The sequence below is a fragment of the Periophthalmus magnuspinnatus genome, chromosome 20, assembly GCF_009829125.3.
Source record: "Periophthalmus magnuspinnatus isolate fPerMag1 chromosome 20, fPerMag1.2.pri, whole genome shotgun sequence".
In the NCBI taxonomy this organism is placed as follows: domain Eukaryota; kingdom Metazoa; phylum Chordata; class Actinopteri; order Gobiiformes; family Gobiidae; genus Periophthalmus; species Periophthalmus magnuspinnatus.
In genome coordinates, this window is record NC_047145.1 from 24290220 (window position 1) to 24305502 (window position 15283).

At 41.8% G+C, this 15283-nt stretch overlaps 1 protein-coding gene across 1 annotated transcript in view; it reads right to left on the reverse strand.

Annotated features, from left to right (window-relative positions):
- Positions 1 to 14305, reverse strand: part of sugct (succinyl-CoA:glutarate-CoA transferase) — a 38430-nt gene extending 24125 nt beyond the window's left edge. Inside the window, exons 1-9 of the mRNA XM_033985834.2 lie at positions 14135 to 14305; positions 13299 to 13347; positions 12135 to 12208; positions 11746 to 11831; positions 11610 to 11660; positions 10765 to 10885; positions 6605 to 6696; positions 6020 to 6163; positions 3456 to 3551 (exon numbers count right to left, since the gene is read on the reverse strand). Of these exons, the coding sequence (XP_033841725.1) occupies positions 3456 to 3551; positions 6020 to 6163; positions 6605 to 6696; positions 10765 to 10885; positions 11610 to 11660; positions 11746 to 11831; positions 12135 to 12208; positions 13299 to 13347; positions 14135 to 14258 (837 nt within the window). The 5' untranslated portion in view covers positions 14259 to 14305. The remainder of the gene's footprint in view (positions 1 to 3455; positions 3552 to 6019; positions 6164 to 6604; positions 6697 to 10764; positions 10886 to 11609; positions 11661 to 11745; positions 11832 to 12134; positions 12209 to 13298; positions 13348 to 14134) is intronic.
- Positions 14306 to 15283: the final 978 nt, after the last annotated feature.

Below are 15283 nucleotides of genomic sequence, written 5' to 3' on the forward strand. Positions count from 1 at the left end.
AGACCAGGGCCAGAGTAGGACCAGAGGAGGACCAGAGGAGAACCAGAGGAGGACCAGAGGAGGACTAGACCAGGACCATAGCAGGACCAGAGCAGGACCAGAGCAGGACCAGAGCAGGACCAGAGCAGGACCAGAGCGGGACCAGAGCGGGACCAGAGCGGGACCAGAGCGGGACCAGAGCGGGACCAGAGCGGGACTAGACCAGGACTAGACCAGGACCAGAGCAGGACCAGAGCAGGACCAGAGCGGGACCAGAGCGGGACTAGACCAGGACTAGACCAGGACTAGACCAGGACTAGACCAGGACCATAGCAGGACCAGAGCAGGACCAGAGCAGGACCAGAGCAGGACCAGAGCAGGACCAGAGCAGGACCAGAGCAGGACCAGAGCAGGACCAGAGCAGGATCAACCCAGGACCAGACCACGACCAGACCAGGACTAAACCAAGATCAAACCAGGACTAGAGGCAGGACCAGACCAGGACTAAACAAGGACTGCAGCAGGATTTAGGGTGTGAGAGGTACTGGTATGGATGGGAGGGAGGATGAATGGAGTGACATTGAATGGAGAGAGCCAGAGGAAATGGGGTGAATCACAACAAATATGTAAACAGAAAGGACACCAGAGATCCGCTTTAAAAAGATGACTCTCAAATTAGGTCTTTTTTACATTTACATGCAAAAGAAATATGAACTGCTCAACAAATCCAAGAATCCCACGCATTTCAGAACATGTTATTGCACAGAATAAGAACTCATGGAGACCAAGGGAGGGCATCTGACACACAGGGACATGGTATTCTTAGCAGCTAGCATGTTATGTCTTATCTGTGGATGTGGTTTATGAGCTGTGGTGGAGGCGACATCGCAGACTGCATTACCCACAATCCCCCGGGACTCTACCCACAGTCCTCTGATGCGGGGTATAAAGAGAGGGCTTGTGGTTTCTGCTCTGAAACACTGTAATATGGGATTTATGATGGAATAAACTGTAACTTTATTTGCAACAGAATCTAGTCAGAGGCCTCCATCGACATTGGCCCGTTTACAAAAGTGTAAGAACAGACGGCTGAGAAAATACTTGAATTTGACCTTTTTACATTTAAAACTATAAAACAACGATTAAATATTAGACAACATTTGTGTCCATTTTGTCCTAATGCACTGGTCCTGGTTCCAGACCTACTTTAGTCTTGGTTTAGACCTGGTTCAGTCCTGGCTTAGTCGTGGTTTAGACTTGGTTTAGACCTGGTTCAGCCCTGTTTCTGGACATCTTTCGTCTCAGTTTCCTGTCAGACCTGAGTGGTGCTGTGTAGCCTTTAGTTTGTGCCTGTTTGAATAAGTGCAGGTTTGATTGACAGCAGCTTTCTTCCTGCTCCTGAGATAATGGGAGTGAGTGACAGTAATGGAGAAAGAATGACGTAAAAGGCGCCCCACAGCTCAGCTCAGAACTTCACCTGACAGAACATGCTCCATAGTGACAGAGGAGAGAAGACAAGAGCAAATATCCATACTTTGCAGTGATGTCACACTGGGGGTGTTCTACATGTATATCTATGGCAGACTTTTCAGCAGTTACCATGGTGACACAATGCACACATTAGCAAATATTGTCAAACAAGTTTTAATATTGTCGGAAAACTCAAGAAAAAAAATACTAAATGCATTTAAACAACACATTTTCAGGAGCCTGGGATTAATCTGAGCGTTCATGGTCCTGTTTAGGTCAGTGGCTAACTGAAAAACTGTTGCTAGCTAGCTTGGGACTGTAATCTTATGTGTGATTTATGTTAAACAGCACAAATCAGCTAACCTGTTCTAGTTCCAACTAAACAAGCTTTCTGGTCAGATTGCGATGAAATAAAGCTCAGCTTAAAGTTTAACAAGCCTTAGATAGAGCAGTGCCCACAGTTACCATCACACCTTCAGAGAATGTTGATGACATCAGCAAAGTATCAATACAGGCCTGTGAGACAGAGCATCCAGAGGAACCATTCACAAAACCACACACATTAAGAGACCACTAAAAGGACCAACCATCAGAATAGTCAGCAGTGCGCCGTGTGTTAAAATTGTAAAACTGCATAATGTACAGCTGCAGATTGTTTAAAGAGGGGGTATTTTACTTCTATGGGGCACTAACTGCTAACTCATAATATATTTAGATCACCATATTACCTTTTCTTGGTTTCAAAATACTACATTTGCCAAAAACAACACATTAACATGTTTTAGGTTTCACTTTTGATTTTGATGCTCTGAATCCCTCCCCCCTCTGCATCCCACAAATGAAACTACTGCACATCACATCAGGTTTGTCAAGTTGCTATGTATGGTTTTGTATCATGTTTTTGTATATTTATGGAGTATTGTCTTGTGGGAGCATGGGTGATGTAGTCTTGTGGGCAGCGCACTGCACAGAATCTTACTGCTAACTGTAAGGAGGGTTCAAATAAGGCCCAGGGGAGAGGTCGCAAAATTACTTAAACATTCATGGATGACATCTAAAACCTCTTCAGGCAGTTTTTTGATGAGGGAATTGACCATGGTCAATCACTAGTCAAACACACCGTAAAGCATTTGTTTACCCGTTGTTACAGTGATGGCCAGAGAGTAGTGATATAGAGCAGTGATATAACCATTGCCTGACTACTTGTGCGTTATGCAAAATTAATGCACAGCAGTTAGCGTTGGAATTCTCACTACCCGTGGTATTGATTCTTTGGTATTGTTTAACAGCATTAATCAGCTTACCTGCTATAGTTTCAACTAACTCAATTATTTATGGTCAGACTATATTAAAATTAAAGTCTATAACTTGAGTAATTGCACTTCAGACAGAGGAGAGTGTCCAGTTAGCATCGAGAATGTTCATGGCATCAGCTGCAAAGTATCAATAGACAGCTTGGGTTTGTAACATGTTAAACCAAACCTTTTTAGCTGATGTCATCAACATTTCCTGGGGCTGTGAAACTAACTGTAGGCACTGAAGATCTGTTGCTAAAGTTCAACTTTAATCTGAGCTTTGACCATAAAGAGCTGACTTAGCTGGAATTACAACAGGATTTTATAATTACAGTCACAAGTTAGCTAGCATGAGCCAACAGTTGTTCAGTTAATCACGCTCACCTTTTTGTGTAAAATCAAACTCCTAAACTGGACCATGAACATATTTACCAGCAGTGACCCAGTAGTTTATCAGGGTGTTCCACCGCGCTGTATTTACTTTTGGCATTGTTTTGACAAATTTATCTCTATGAACATTTTGCACTACTGCCACAAACAAGGTGGACATTTTTGATGTTTCCGTTGCAAGCTTTATAAGTAGTATTGTAGCAGTACCTGGTATGATGCTCTCATCGGCCGTGCCCCACTAGTATGAGTAGTAATGGTCATAGTATTATCAGTATTAGTAGTACAGTATTAATAGTAGTAGTATTAGTAGCACCGTAGTACCTGGTAGGGTACAATGCTCTCATGGGCGGTTCCCCAGCGTTTGGCCTCTTTTCCAGAATTGAGGAAGTTTGCAGCAATGTGGCTCAGACAGGATACCTGCGCACACACACGGGCTCAATATGCAAGTTATACACACACATTACAACGACTATGGGCAATGACTGTTAGTGGGTCCAGTGTGGGCGGAGTCAGTGTGGGCAGGGTCTGTGGGGGGGATCAACAGTATATCAATGTGCATAGGTCAGTCCTGAGTCTGTAGTGTTTCTCATGACAAAGACATGTTCTGGTTTTATATTCTATCCTGCTCTCCCTCCTCTCCTTTTCCCTTCTTTTTTCTCCCTCCTTTGTGTAAATCCTCTTCTCTCTCTCTCTCCTTCCCCTCTCTCTTTCCCTCCCTTTTCTTCTGTCCTCTGAGTAAATCGTCTTGTCGTCTCCTCTCTGCTCTTCCTCTTCACTTTAATGGGACTCTCCGTCTCATCTGGGACGTCCCACTCACAGCTGTCAGCGCCTCCTCTGACCGACCCTGGAAACGCACACTTTCACACGCTCCAAAACAATGTAGAGACACTTCACCTGTCCATGTGTGTGAGGACAGAGACACTTCACCTATCCGTGTGTGTGAGGACAGAGACACTTCACCTATCCGTGTGTGTGAGGACAGAGACACTTCACCTGTCCATGTGTGTGAGGACAGAGACACTTCACCTGTCCATGTGTGTGAGGACAGAGACACTTCAACTGTACATGTCTGTGTGTGTGTGTGTGGGGGGGGGGGGGGGGGGGGGTGCGCGCATGTGTGTGTGGACAGAGACATTTCACCTGTAGGTGTGTGTGCGGACAGGGATACTTCTGTCTCTCCGTTTCTGTCTCTTTCTCTCTCTCTGTTTCTGTCTGTTTTTGTCTCTCTGTTTCTGTTTCTGTCTCTCTATTTCTGTCTCTCTGTCTCTGTTTCTGTCTCTCTGTTTCTATCTTGCTGTCTCTGTCTCTCTGTCTCTTATCATTGAGCCTTGTTAAAAAGAACCAAGATAATTTAATTCACAAAAACGTGTTTGTTGGTCTGCTCAGAGGATCAGGATATCCTATAGACCTGCTCCAAGACTAAACCAGGACGGAACGAAGACAGAATCAGGACTAAACCAGGACTGAACCAGGACTGAACCAGGACTGAACCAGGACTGAACCAAGTCAAAACCAGAACTGCACAAGGTCTAAAAATAAATCTGGACCTAACCTGAGCTACAAAGTAAATGAACACTGTCTGACTATCTCAAATCCCTGCTCTGGATGTAGCTCTGTTTAGTGTTCCTCTGGTCCTGGTTTAGTCCTAGTGCTTGTGGTGAGCTGTAGAGAGGTGCATTGTGGGAAATGAAACCACAAAGATGAAGAGCTCAAATAAACAAGACACAGATGCAACTTTCACCGTCTCCTTTTGAGTCTCAGCACGAGTGGAGCTAGTCCTGGTTTAGTCATGGGTCTTACTAAGTTCAGTCCTTGTTTAGTCTGGGATCAGTCCTGGGTCTAGTCCTGGTTTAGTCTTGGTTTAGTTCTGGTTTAGTCCAGGCACTGTCCTAGTACAGACCTGGTTTATTGTTGGTTTAGTCTTGGTTCACTCTTGGTTCAGTCCTGGTTTAGTCCTGGTTTAGTCCTAGTTCAGTCCTGGTTTAGTCCTAGTTCAGTCCTGGTATAGTCCTGGTTCAGTCCTGGTTCAGTCCTGGTTCAGTCCTAGTTTAGTCCTGATTTAGTCCTAGTTCAGTCCTGGTTTAGTTCTGGTTTAGTCCTGGTTTTGTCCTAGTTTAGTCCTGATTTAGTCCTAGTTCAGTCCTGGTTTAGTTCTGGTTTAGTCCTGGTTTTGTCCTACAATTTTCCAGCCTGTATGGTTGGAAAATTGTATTTGAGGCCTGATCATTGTTTAATGTACATTATATTGTTGTTGTATTTTTGATCCCTGTGACCCTGACCCGTGGGACTACGGATGGAAATTAGCCGTATGGCTACAATCCGGCGTGTTTACATTCGTGCTTTTGTCATGTATGTTCATTAACATGCACTGTCCCAATCAAATAAACAAATAAATAAATAAATAGTTCAGTCCTGGTTTAGACCTGGTTCAATCCTGGTTTAGACCTGGTTCAGTCCTGGTTCAGTCCTGGTTTAGTCCTGGTTTAGTCCTGGTTTAGTCCTGGTTCAGTCCTGGTTCAGTCCTGGTTCAGTCCTGGTTCAGTCCTGGTTTAGTCCTGGTTCAGTCCTGGTTTAGTCCTAGTTTAGTCCTGATTTAGTCCTAGTTCAGTCCCGGTTCAGTCCTGGTTTAGTCCTAGTTTAGTCCTGATTTAGTCCTAGTTCAGTCCTGGTTCCGTCCTGGTTTAGTCCTGGTTCAGTCCTAGTCCAGTCCTGGTTTAGTCCTGGTTCAGTCCTGGTTTAGTCCTGGTTTAGTCCTGGTTTTGTCCTAGTTCAGTCCTGGTTTAGTCCTGGTTTAGTCCTGGTTTAGTCCTGGTTCAGTCCTGGTTCAGTCCTTATTTAGTCCTAGTTCAGTCCTGGTTTAGTTCTGGTTTAGTCCTAGGTCTTACTTGGGAGGAGAGGAGGTTACAGTCAATGTGTGTCCCTGTCCCGGTATTGTGTCTCTGGAGGAGGGCGGCCATAATGGCTCCGTGAGCGTAAAGTCCAGTCGCCAAATCTGTCATTGCCACACCAGGACGCACCGGCTCCCCACCCTGCAAAGCATCATGGGACAGAAGACAGGTAAGGTCCAAATGTCCACACACACATGTATAGGTGACGTGTCCCCATCCACACACACACACACATACAGGTGAAGTGTCACTGTCTTCACTCACACACACACGCACAAGTGAAGAGTCTCTGTCCACACACACGTGCACGCACACACGTAGAGGTGAAGTGTCCACACTCACACTGAAGTGCCTCTGTCCTCACACACATATGTACAGGTGAAATGTCTCTGTCCTCACACACATGCACGCACGCACACACACACACGTACAGGTGAAGTGTCCCTGTCTTCACTCACACACACCCACACACACCCCACACACACCCCATACACACACACACACACACACACCCACACCCCTACAGGTGAAGTGTCTCTGTCCACACACACACACACACACACACGCACATACAGGTGTTACCTCAGGTCCGGTGATGTGCATCATTCCTGACACAGCAGACAAAATAGAGTCATATCCAGGGCTGAGAGATGAGGGGCCGGTCTGACCGTAGCCTACAACAACACAGACTTTAATGATTAGATTGGTTTTAAATGAATTTATGCCCAGAAGGATTAACCTTTGAGAGAGACTGAAATCTCAACTTTAAACTAATCTACCAAGAATCCCAATCAATTTCAGAACATGTTTGTAGAGGTCTGAACTACAGGGTTTGCAGCTTTTACACAATTTTGATTATGTTTTGGTTACATTTTCAGCAAACTCTTTTTAAAAAACCCAAACCAGGTCTTAACCGGGAAACAGCGGAATTCCCTGTGTGTCGATGCCAGGACTCCTCTGAAAATGAGATCTCAAATCTAGTGGGACTTTTCATGTTGAATAAAGGTCCAACACAAATGAGACAGAGTAATCCCACATTCAGACGTAGTGATCTGGGCAGTGTTGTTGAACAGTCTCTACTTCTGAGGCATTCTCTACTTTGTCCAAAACAAATAAACATTTTCTCTAATACTGGACCTGTCCTGGTCTGGTCTTTGGTCTGGTCTTAGGTCTGGTCTTTGGTCTGGTCTTTTGTCTGGACAGGTCTTTGGTCTAGTCTTTAGTCTGGTTTTTGGTCTGGTCTTTGGTCTGGTCTTTGGTTTGGTCTTTGGTCTGGGTCAGGTTTATGTCTGAAGGTGCATCCTAAACCACATCAAAGCCCTTATCTAAACCAAAACCAGACCCAAATTCTGGTTTTGTGGAGGGAATGTCCATTAGATCGCTGTAAAACCTGGTTCAGACCCGGTTCAGTCCTGGTTCAGTTCGGACCACGGTGACCCAGGGCCAGTCCACAGACCTGCACCAGATTAAGTCTAACAGGGAGCAGAGGGCTGTGGGGGCATCAAGAGGCAGAGAAGGGGATTGCAGGAAAGAAATGTGATCGGACCAAACCAGAACTAAACCAAGATTAAAACAGGACTAAACCAGGACTAAATCAGGATTAAAACATGGCTAAACAGGACTAAATTAGGACTAATCAGGACTAAACCAGGACTACATCAGGACTAAACCAGGACAACATCGGGACTAAATCAGGACTACACTAGGAGTAAACGGAAACAGTTAAAGCTTTACTGGGACTAAACACGTCTAAAACAGGACTAAACAGGTCTAAACCAGGTCTAAACCTGGACTAAAAAGAGCTAAATCCAGACTAAACAGGTCTAAACTGTGACAAAACATGTCTAAAACAGGACTAAACAGGTATAAACCAGGTCTAAACCAGGACTAAAGAGAGCTAAACCCAGACTACACAGGTCTAAACTGGGACAAAACATGTCCAAAACAGGACTAAACAGGTCTAAACCAGGTCTAAACCAGGACTAAAACCATGTGTAATCCAGGAATAAATAAATAATATGGATGAGTCTCTAGACTCACACAGACAGACGTTACTTCTGTGTTTGAATCAGCTGTGACTGTGTGGGTCCAGACTTTGGATGATGTCATGTTTTTTTATGTCTCACTGGACACTGATCAAAAGGACCAAACCAGGACTAAAGAAGGACCAAACCAGGACTACAACAACACTTGACTAAGCAGCGACTAACCCAGGTGGGCCCGGTCAACCACATCAGAAGTACATCAGAACCACATTAAACATCATCACTGGTCTGGAGGTAAAGTCACTTCCTGTGAACATGACAAATCTGAGGGTCTGCGGATGAAGGCTGACTCAGACACAGCAATGAGACCTTTAACTATTTTTATTACTCAAAATAGACCAAGACCAGACCAAGACTAAACAAGAGGTAAACCAGGACTAAGATAACACTACAGAGGAATCAACCGAGGATTAAAGATGGGGAGATCTACAGAAGAATGAACATGAATGATAAATATGGACGAAACCAAGACAAAAGCAGAACTAAACCAGAACTAAAGCAGGCCTAAACTAGGACTAAACCAGGACTAAAGCAGTCACAGGGTCAAATGAGGAATGAGATATTTAGTCCACACATGAGTAATGCAGGTTTAAATCAGGACTGAACCAGACCTAAATCAGGAATAAACACAGTCTAAACCAGGGCTAAACCAGGTGTCAACCATGTCTAAACCAAGACTAAGCCAGGACTAAACCAGGACTAAAGCAGTCACAGGGTCAAATGAGGAATGAGATATTTAGTCCACACATGAGTAATGCAGGTTTAAATCAGGACTGAACCAGACCTAAATCAGGAATAAACACAGTCTAAACCAGGGCTAAACCAGGTGTCAACCATGTCTAAACCAAGACTAAGCCAGGACTAAACCAGGACTAAATTAGATCTAAGGCAGTCCCAGGGTCAGAGGGACTCAGACACTTCCTCCACACATGAGTAAAGCTTTAGTGAAAGTCTGGGAATTCTGCTGTTTATTTATGAGTCATAAGTTTATGGAGCAACGCTGAGTCCAGCACATCAGCCCCAGAGTGCAGACAGATCAGGACAGAACCAATATGGATCTAAAAACGAGTGTGACAAGTATACATCCTAATATGGACAAGGATCAGGATTAAACCAGATCTGACTCAATTCTAAGAAATAGACTAAACCAGTCTATCAAGTCTACCTTAAACCCAGGACTAAAACCAAACTAACCCAGGCCTAACTCAGGCCTACACAACCAGAAGTAAGATATGTCCACACAGGACTAAGACAAGACTAAACCCACTTCTATGCAAGGTCTAATCAGGTCTAAAACTGGACTAAACCACATCTAACCCACGTCTTACTCACATCTAAACCATGTCTAAACCAGGTCAACAACTGGACTGAACTAATTCTAACCCAGGTCTACTAAACTAGATCTAAACTAGGTCTACCCAGACCAGGACCAAGACAGGACTAAACCAATTCTGTCCAAGGTCAAACCAGGTCTACATATGGACTAACTCAGGTCTAACCTAAGTCTACCCCAGGTCTACCCTTGGTCTAAACCGGGCCTAAACAGGTCTAAATCAGCTCTAAATCAGGTCTTAAAAAGTTCTAAACCAGGTCTAACCGAGGTCTAAACAAGGTCTAAACTAGTACCTGTGATGGAGCAGTAGATGAGCCGTGGGGTCTCTGTTCGGAGCTGCTCAGGTCCCAGTCCCATCTCTGACAGTTTCCCTGGTACCCCAGGTCTGCCCCAGGTCTAAACTAGGTCTAAAGCAGGTCTAAATAAGGTCTAAATAAGGTCATACCCAGGTCTAAAACAGGTCTAAATCAGGTCTAATCCAGGTCTAAACCAGGTCTAAATCAGGACTAAAACAGGTCTAAATCAGGTCTAACCCAGGTCTAAAACAGGTCTAAAACAGGTCTAACCCAGGTCTAAATCAGGTCTAACTCAGGTCTAAAACAGGTCTAACTCAGGTCTAATTCAAGTCTAAATCAGGTCTAACCCAGGTCTAAAACAAGTCTAAATCAGGACTAAACCAGGACTAAATCAGGTCTAACCCAGGTCTAAAACAGGTCTAAATCAGGACTAAATCAGGTCTAAATCAGGTCTAACCCAGGTTTTAAACAGGTCTAACCCAGGTTTTAAACAGGTCTAACCTAGGTCTAAGTCAGGTCTAACCCAGGTCTAAAACAAGTCTAAATCAGGACTAAACCAGGTCTAAATCAGGTCTAAGCCTGGTCTAAAACAGCTCTAAATCAGGACTAAACCAGGTCTAAATCAGGCCTAACTCAGGTCTAAATCAGGTCTACAACAGGTCTAACCCAGGTCTAAACCAGGTCTAAACCAGGTCTAAACCAGGTCTAAACCAGGTCTAACTCAGATCTAAATCAGGTCTAACCCAGGTTTTAAACAGGTCTAACCCAGGTCTAAGTCAGGTCTAACCCAGGTCTAAAACAAGTCTAAATCAGGACTAAACCAGGTCTAAATCAGGTCTAAGCCTGGTCTAAAACAGCTCTAAATCAGGACTAAACCAGGTCTAAATCAGGCCTAACTCAGGTCTAAATCAGGTCTACAACAGGTCTAACCCAGGTCTAAACCAGGTGTAAACCAGGTTTAACCCAGGTCTAACCGAGGTCTGTACCAGGAGTACATCAGGTCTAAAAAGGTCTAAACCAGGTCTAACCGAGGTCTAAACCAGGTCTAACCGAGTTCTAAACCAGTACCTGTGATGGAGCAGTAGATGAGCCGTGGGTTCTCTGTTTGGAGCTGCTCAGGCCCCAGTCCCATCTCTGAGAGTTTCCCTGGTAGAAAATTCTCCACGAGGACGTCACTCACACACACCAACTTAAAAACAATTGATTAAATACATCAGACACATATTGGCCATTCTCTCATTGAGGCTTTACTTTTCAATCGGTCTGAACGATATCTGATTGGGATTTTTCTGACAAGCATTATGATTGTGATTAAATTTGCGATATCTGTTTTAATAATGGGATTCTTCAAAGTTCACATTTTAAACATGAAAATCTGACAAAATAATACAAAAATCACGTATCAGAACATGATTGTACAGATCTAAACCTCAGGGTTGACAGTTTAATGGAGAATAAGACCCCAAGGAGACGCATCTGACACACAGGGTCATTTCAGAGCATGTTTGTACAGATCTAAACTCCAGGGTTAGTAGTTTTTATGCACAATAAGACACAAGGTTTTGTTGTTTTAGGAGGATATTATGGTACTCCATATACAGCAGCCTTGTGATTTGCTAATTATGTCCATTCTAATTTGAATTTGATTACAAATAACCTTGCATTTTGTTATCTTACATTCACCTTTTTAGTTATAATTTAGGCCGATTTAGGCATTTAGGCCTGGTCTAGACAATCTATAAACTATATCTGCAAACCTGCTCAGAACTGCTTAAGTCTAGACGTTGTTCTGGATGTTTCCTTCTTTTCTTAGTTTCAGACCTGATATCATCTTTGTTTGGTAGATGTAAATGTTTTGTAGAGCCAATAAACTCTTACGTAGACTCAGTGATGAATACCAGACAGTGCTGTACCTCTCTGATGACTCTGGCTCCTTGTGGGTTCTTCATGTCCACGGCAATGCTCTGAAATCACAGCATTAGATCACCACATGTGGTTTGGATTCTTGTTTTTGGACATTTGGAGGTTTTTATTTCACATGATCTGCACCTTCTTGTTCCTGTTGATGCTGAGGAAGTAAACGCTCTCTGATCCCACAAACGGAGGACCCCAGGCTCGTGTGTCATCTCCTGAACCTGGGGCAGAGAAATCAGGGTTTACACATAGTTGACTCCTGGTTTAGTTCTGATTTATTCCTGGTTTAGAACTGGTTTAAACCTGTTTTAGATTTGTATTACTCCTGGTTTAGTTCTGGCTGAGATAGTCCAGGTTTAGCTCTTGTTTAGACCTGGTTTAGACCTGGTTTAGTCCTAGTTTAGTCTTGATTTAGACCAGGTTTAGTCCATGGTAACACCCTAGTTAGTTTTTTGGGTCAGTGTATCCCCTGTTCAGTCCTGTTTTAGTCCTAGCTTTGGTCTGATTTGGTTTAGGGGTCAGACCTGGTTTCTCCACTTTGATGACCTCTGCTCCCAGATCTCCCAGGATCATGGTGGCAAAGGGACCAGCCAGAACTCTACAGGAAAGAAAAATGACCATATGAACATGAACATATGGCTCTCTTTAACTTTTCTACTGCACGTGATATTTGTTTTTTCATTTCATTTTTCATTGATTTTCATTTCATTTATTTATTTCGAGCACATGTATCAAGTACACTTAATGCACATTTTACAATTTTTTTCTTATTTAAGCTCGAAAAAGGAGTGGGATGAAGAAAACTTATTAAATCCCACCCCTATTTTCCACTAGGACATAAATGAAATACTTTGTTTAAGCTTCCTATATACATACATATGTACCATATATACAAACATAAATGTCATATATACATATCTATTACATATACACATATATGTACACATATCATGTACATATATATGTATAAATATGTATTACACACACACACACACACATAGATTCATTCAAGTCATGACAGTAGATGCAGAAAAAGGTCACTACGAGTTATGTTGTGGAATTTCTAAAGGCATTTATACTACACTTACGTGGCTAGAGGCCGCTAGACGCACCCATATATAACAACAGATGGTATTATGAAGGTTAGGTCAAAAAGATCCATAACAATACAAAATAAAGATTTATGGTAAAGAAAGCCATAACAGTAACATGAGACATTTATAAATTGCAACAGAAAGAAAAAATATACCAACAATGGTAAGAACAAGAAAACAGCAATGGTAAGGAAACAATAAGCATAAAGTAGAACCAACACTGGTACAGAGAAAGTGCAGTATGACTTAATATTTAAACTGGCCTCTCTGTATTCATGCCAGACCATGTCTTTAAATAAAAATTTAAATGTATGAATACTTTGGCATTGCTTTTGTTGTAAATCCAGAGCATTCCACAGTTTCAGCCCACATACAGTCACACAAAATCTTTTACGAGTGGTAGTATAACATTTCCATAGCCTCTCAAATTTTGCACGTTACATTGCAATAACTTGTTGAAGGTTTTGAATAATATAATTACAGTATAATATTTTACAAGGTCGGGAAATTGGAATAATTTGGACTGGAAGAAAAGATCGTATTTTGTTTTAATGTTTTTAATGTCCGTATGAGTTTCATCAATCAGAGGTTTACCTGGTCAAATCCAAGACTCTAACGCCATCTAGTGGACGAACACAGGCAGCTGCAACAATAATAACAACAACAACACAAAATGACTCGAAATAATGTTGTATTACACCGGTAAATACAAGTGACTTTAAATATATATCGGATTAATTTTATTAACTTTCCGATAAATAGTTAAACGCAAACTTTTTTCCCAAGTAATCAAAGTGGCAATAATGAAATAATCCAAGCAGCATCCACTAAAATAAATAAATAAAACAAAACAGAGAAACCGGACAAGATCCAACGTTAACAGTTTTTTTTTTCCTTTCAAAACAACGCTGTACTTAAGTCGTTTCAAAGAGTCATGGGACATGAGTTCATTCCTGAAAACAATAAAATGAGGCTTTACGTTAAGAAATCTCCGTTTGTGTATATAACAATAAGTATAAAACGATTAACCAAGTATTGAACATTTTATGTTATCTATTGAGTATAGGTATGCTATTATGTATTCTAATCCAACTATATAAAGCATCAAAAAATAGTCTAACCGAAATACAATCATATACTAAATGTTCTTGACTTCATTTGGCAAAAAGTGCATAAACACGTATAACTTGACGAACGGAAGTAGCAACAGGTGCAATTAGATTGAAAAAGTTTACGCTTAAATTATGTAAAACTAAACCTACCCAGTAAGTATAAATATTTCTTACATCTCAAAATAATTCCTGAACCAATTTTCATTTATGTTATATTGTGTAATTTTTCACGGACATAGTTTTTTAATCGATTAGCAGTTAGCAGAGTTAGCTTAGAGATTAGCCTTAGCGTTAGCGCGCCCCGGTTGCCATAGTTACCCATGTGTGCGTTTGATGTGCCGCGTCTCAGTTGGAGACTTTTGTTCCGGAGCTGTAGAAAAACACGATAAAACAAAGAAAAGTGAGAAAACCCGGGTTTAATGTGGAGCAGAGGCGAGCGCATGTTTACGTCTGAGGTTATAAAGCTACAGTTAGATGACTTTGAGCACTTCTGGAGCCGCTTTACACAATAAAACTGTTAAACTGAAATGATTAATCTGCGGGAAGGCAGCGCGAGGGTGGACCTGGTCACAACGGAAATGATCAGGGAAAACATCTGGAGATTTTCCATCTAGATGTTTCTTAATAAATGCGATAAATCTGACTGTGGAGGGCGGAGTAGCCAGAAAATGGGACACAAGTAAAGAACAAACTCAAGTGGAAGAACAAAGTAATGCTCCAAGAAATGACTCAAGTAAGAGTACAAAAGTAGGCTTTTTGGGAAAAGTACTCAAGTAAGAGAGTAACTTCGGACGTAACATTTCATTTATAATTTTAAGTGAATGTAATTGGAGGGACAAAATAATAATGCACAAAATCTATTATTAGACAAAAAATGAGACAAACTAAATCTGAAGGAGCTATAAGAAACACAAATGTTCAAATTATTTCATATTGTTACATAGTTAACACAAGTTAATAAAAATATTATTAATATGTTTAATTAAAAATATAATTAATATATTTAATTAAAATGTCGTTAATATTTTAATTACAATATTAACAATATTTTAATTAAAATATTGTTAATATTTTAAATTGAAGTTAATTAAAAATATCATTCAAGCAGGAGAAAAAAGTGTACTCCTCAACAACGACTACACAGACTCAAAGCATTTTACGAGCGCTACTTTGGATCAAACAGCAGTAAATTCATTTTGAAAAGTAAAACCAAGTCCATCAGATGTTTTCCCCCGTTATCCCCGCGGCCAGCAGATGGCGCTATAGAGCCCGGCACTGAGACGTCACACCACATGGAGCGTTCAGTGAGTCCAATGTTAAACCAGTGGAGATTTGTAGATGCTAAATAATACACTTCACCGTCATTCACATGTTTTGTGACACTGTCGAGAGACAGATATTCACCAGCAGTGGTCCGGCGGTTTATCAGGTTGTTCCACCACACTTTTGTTTACTTTTTACGTTGTT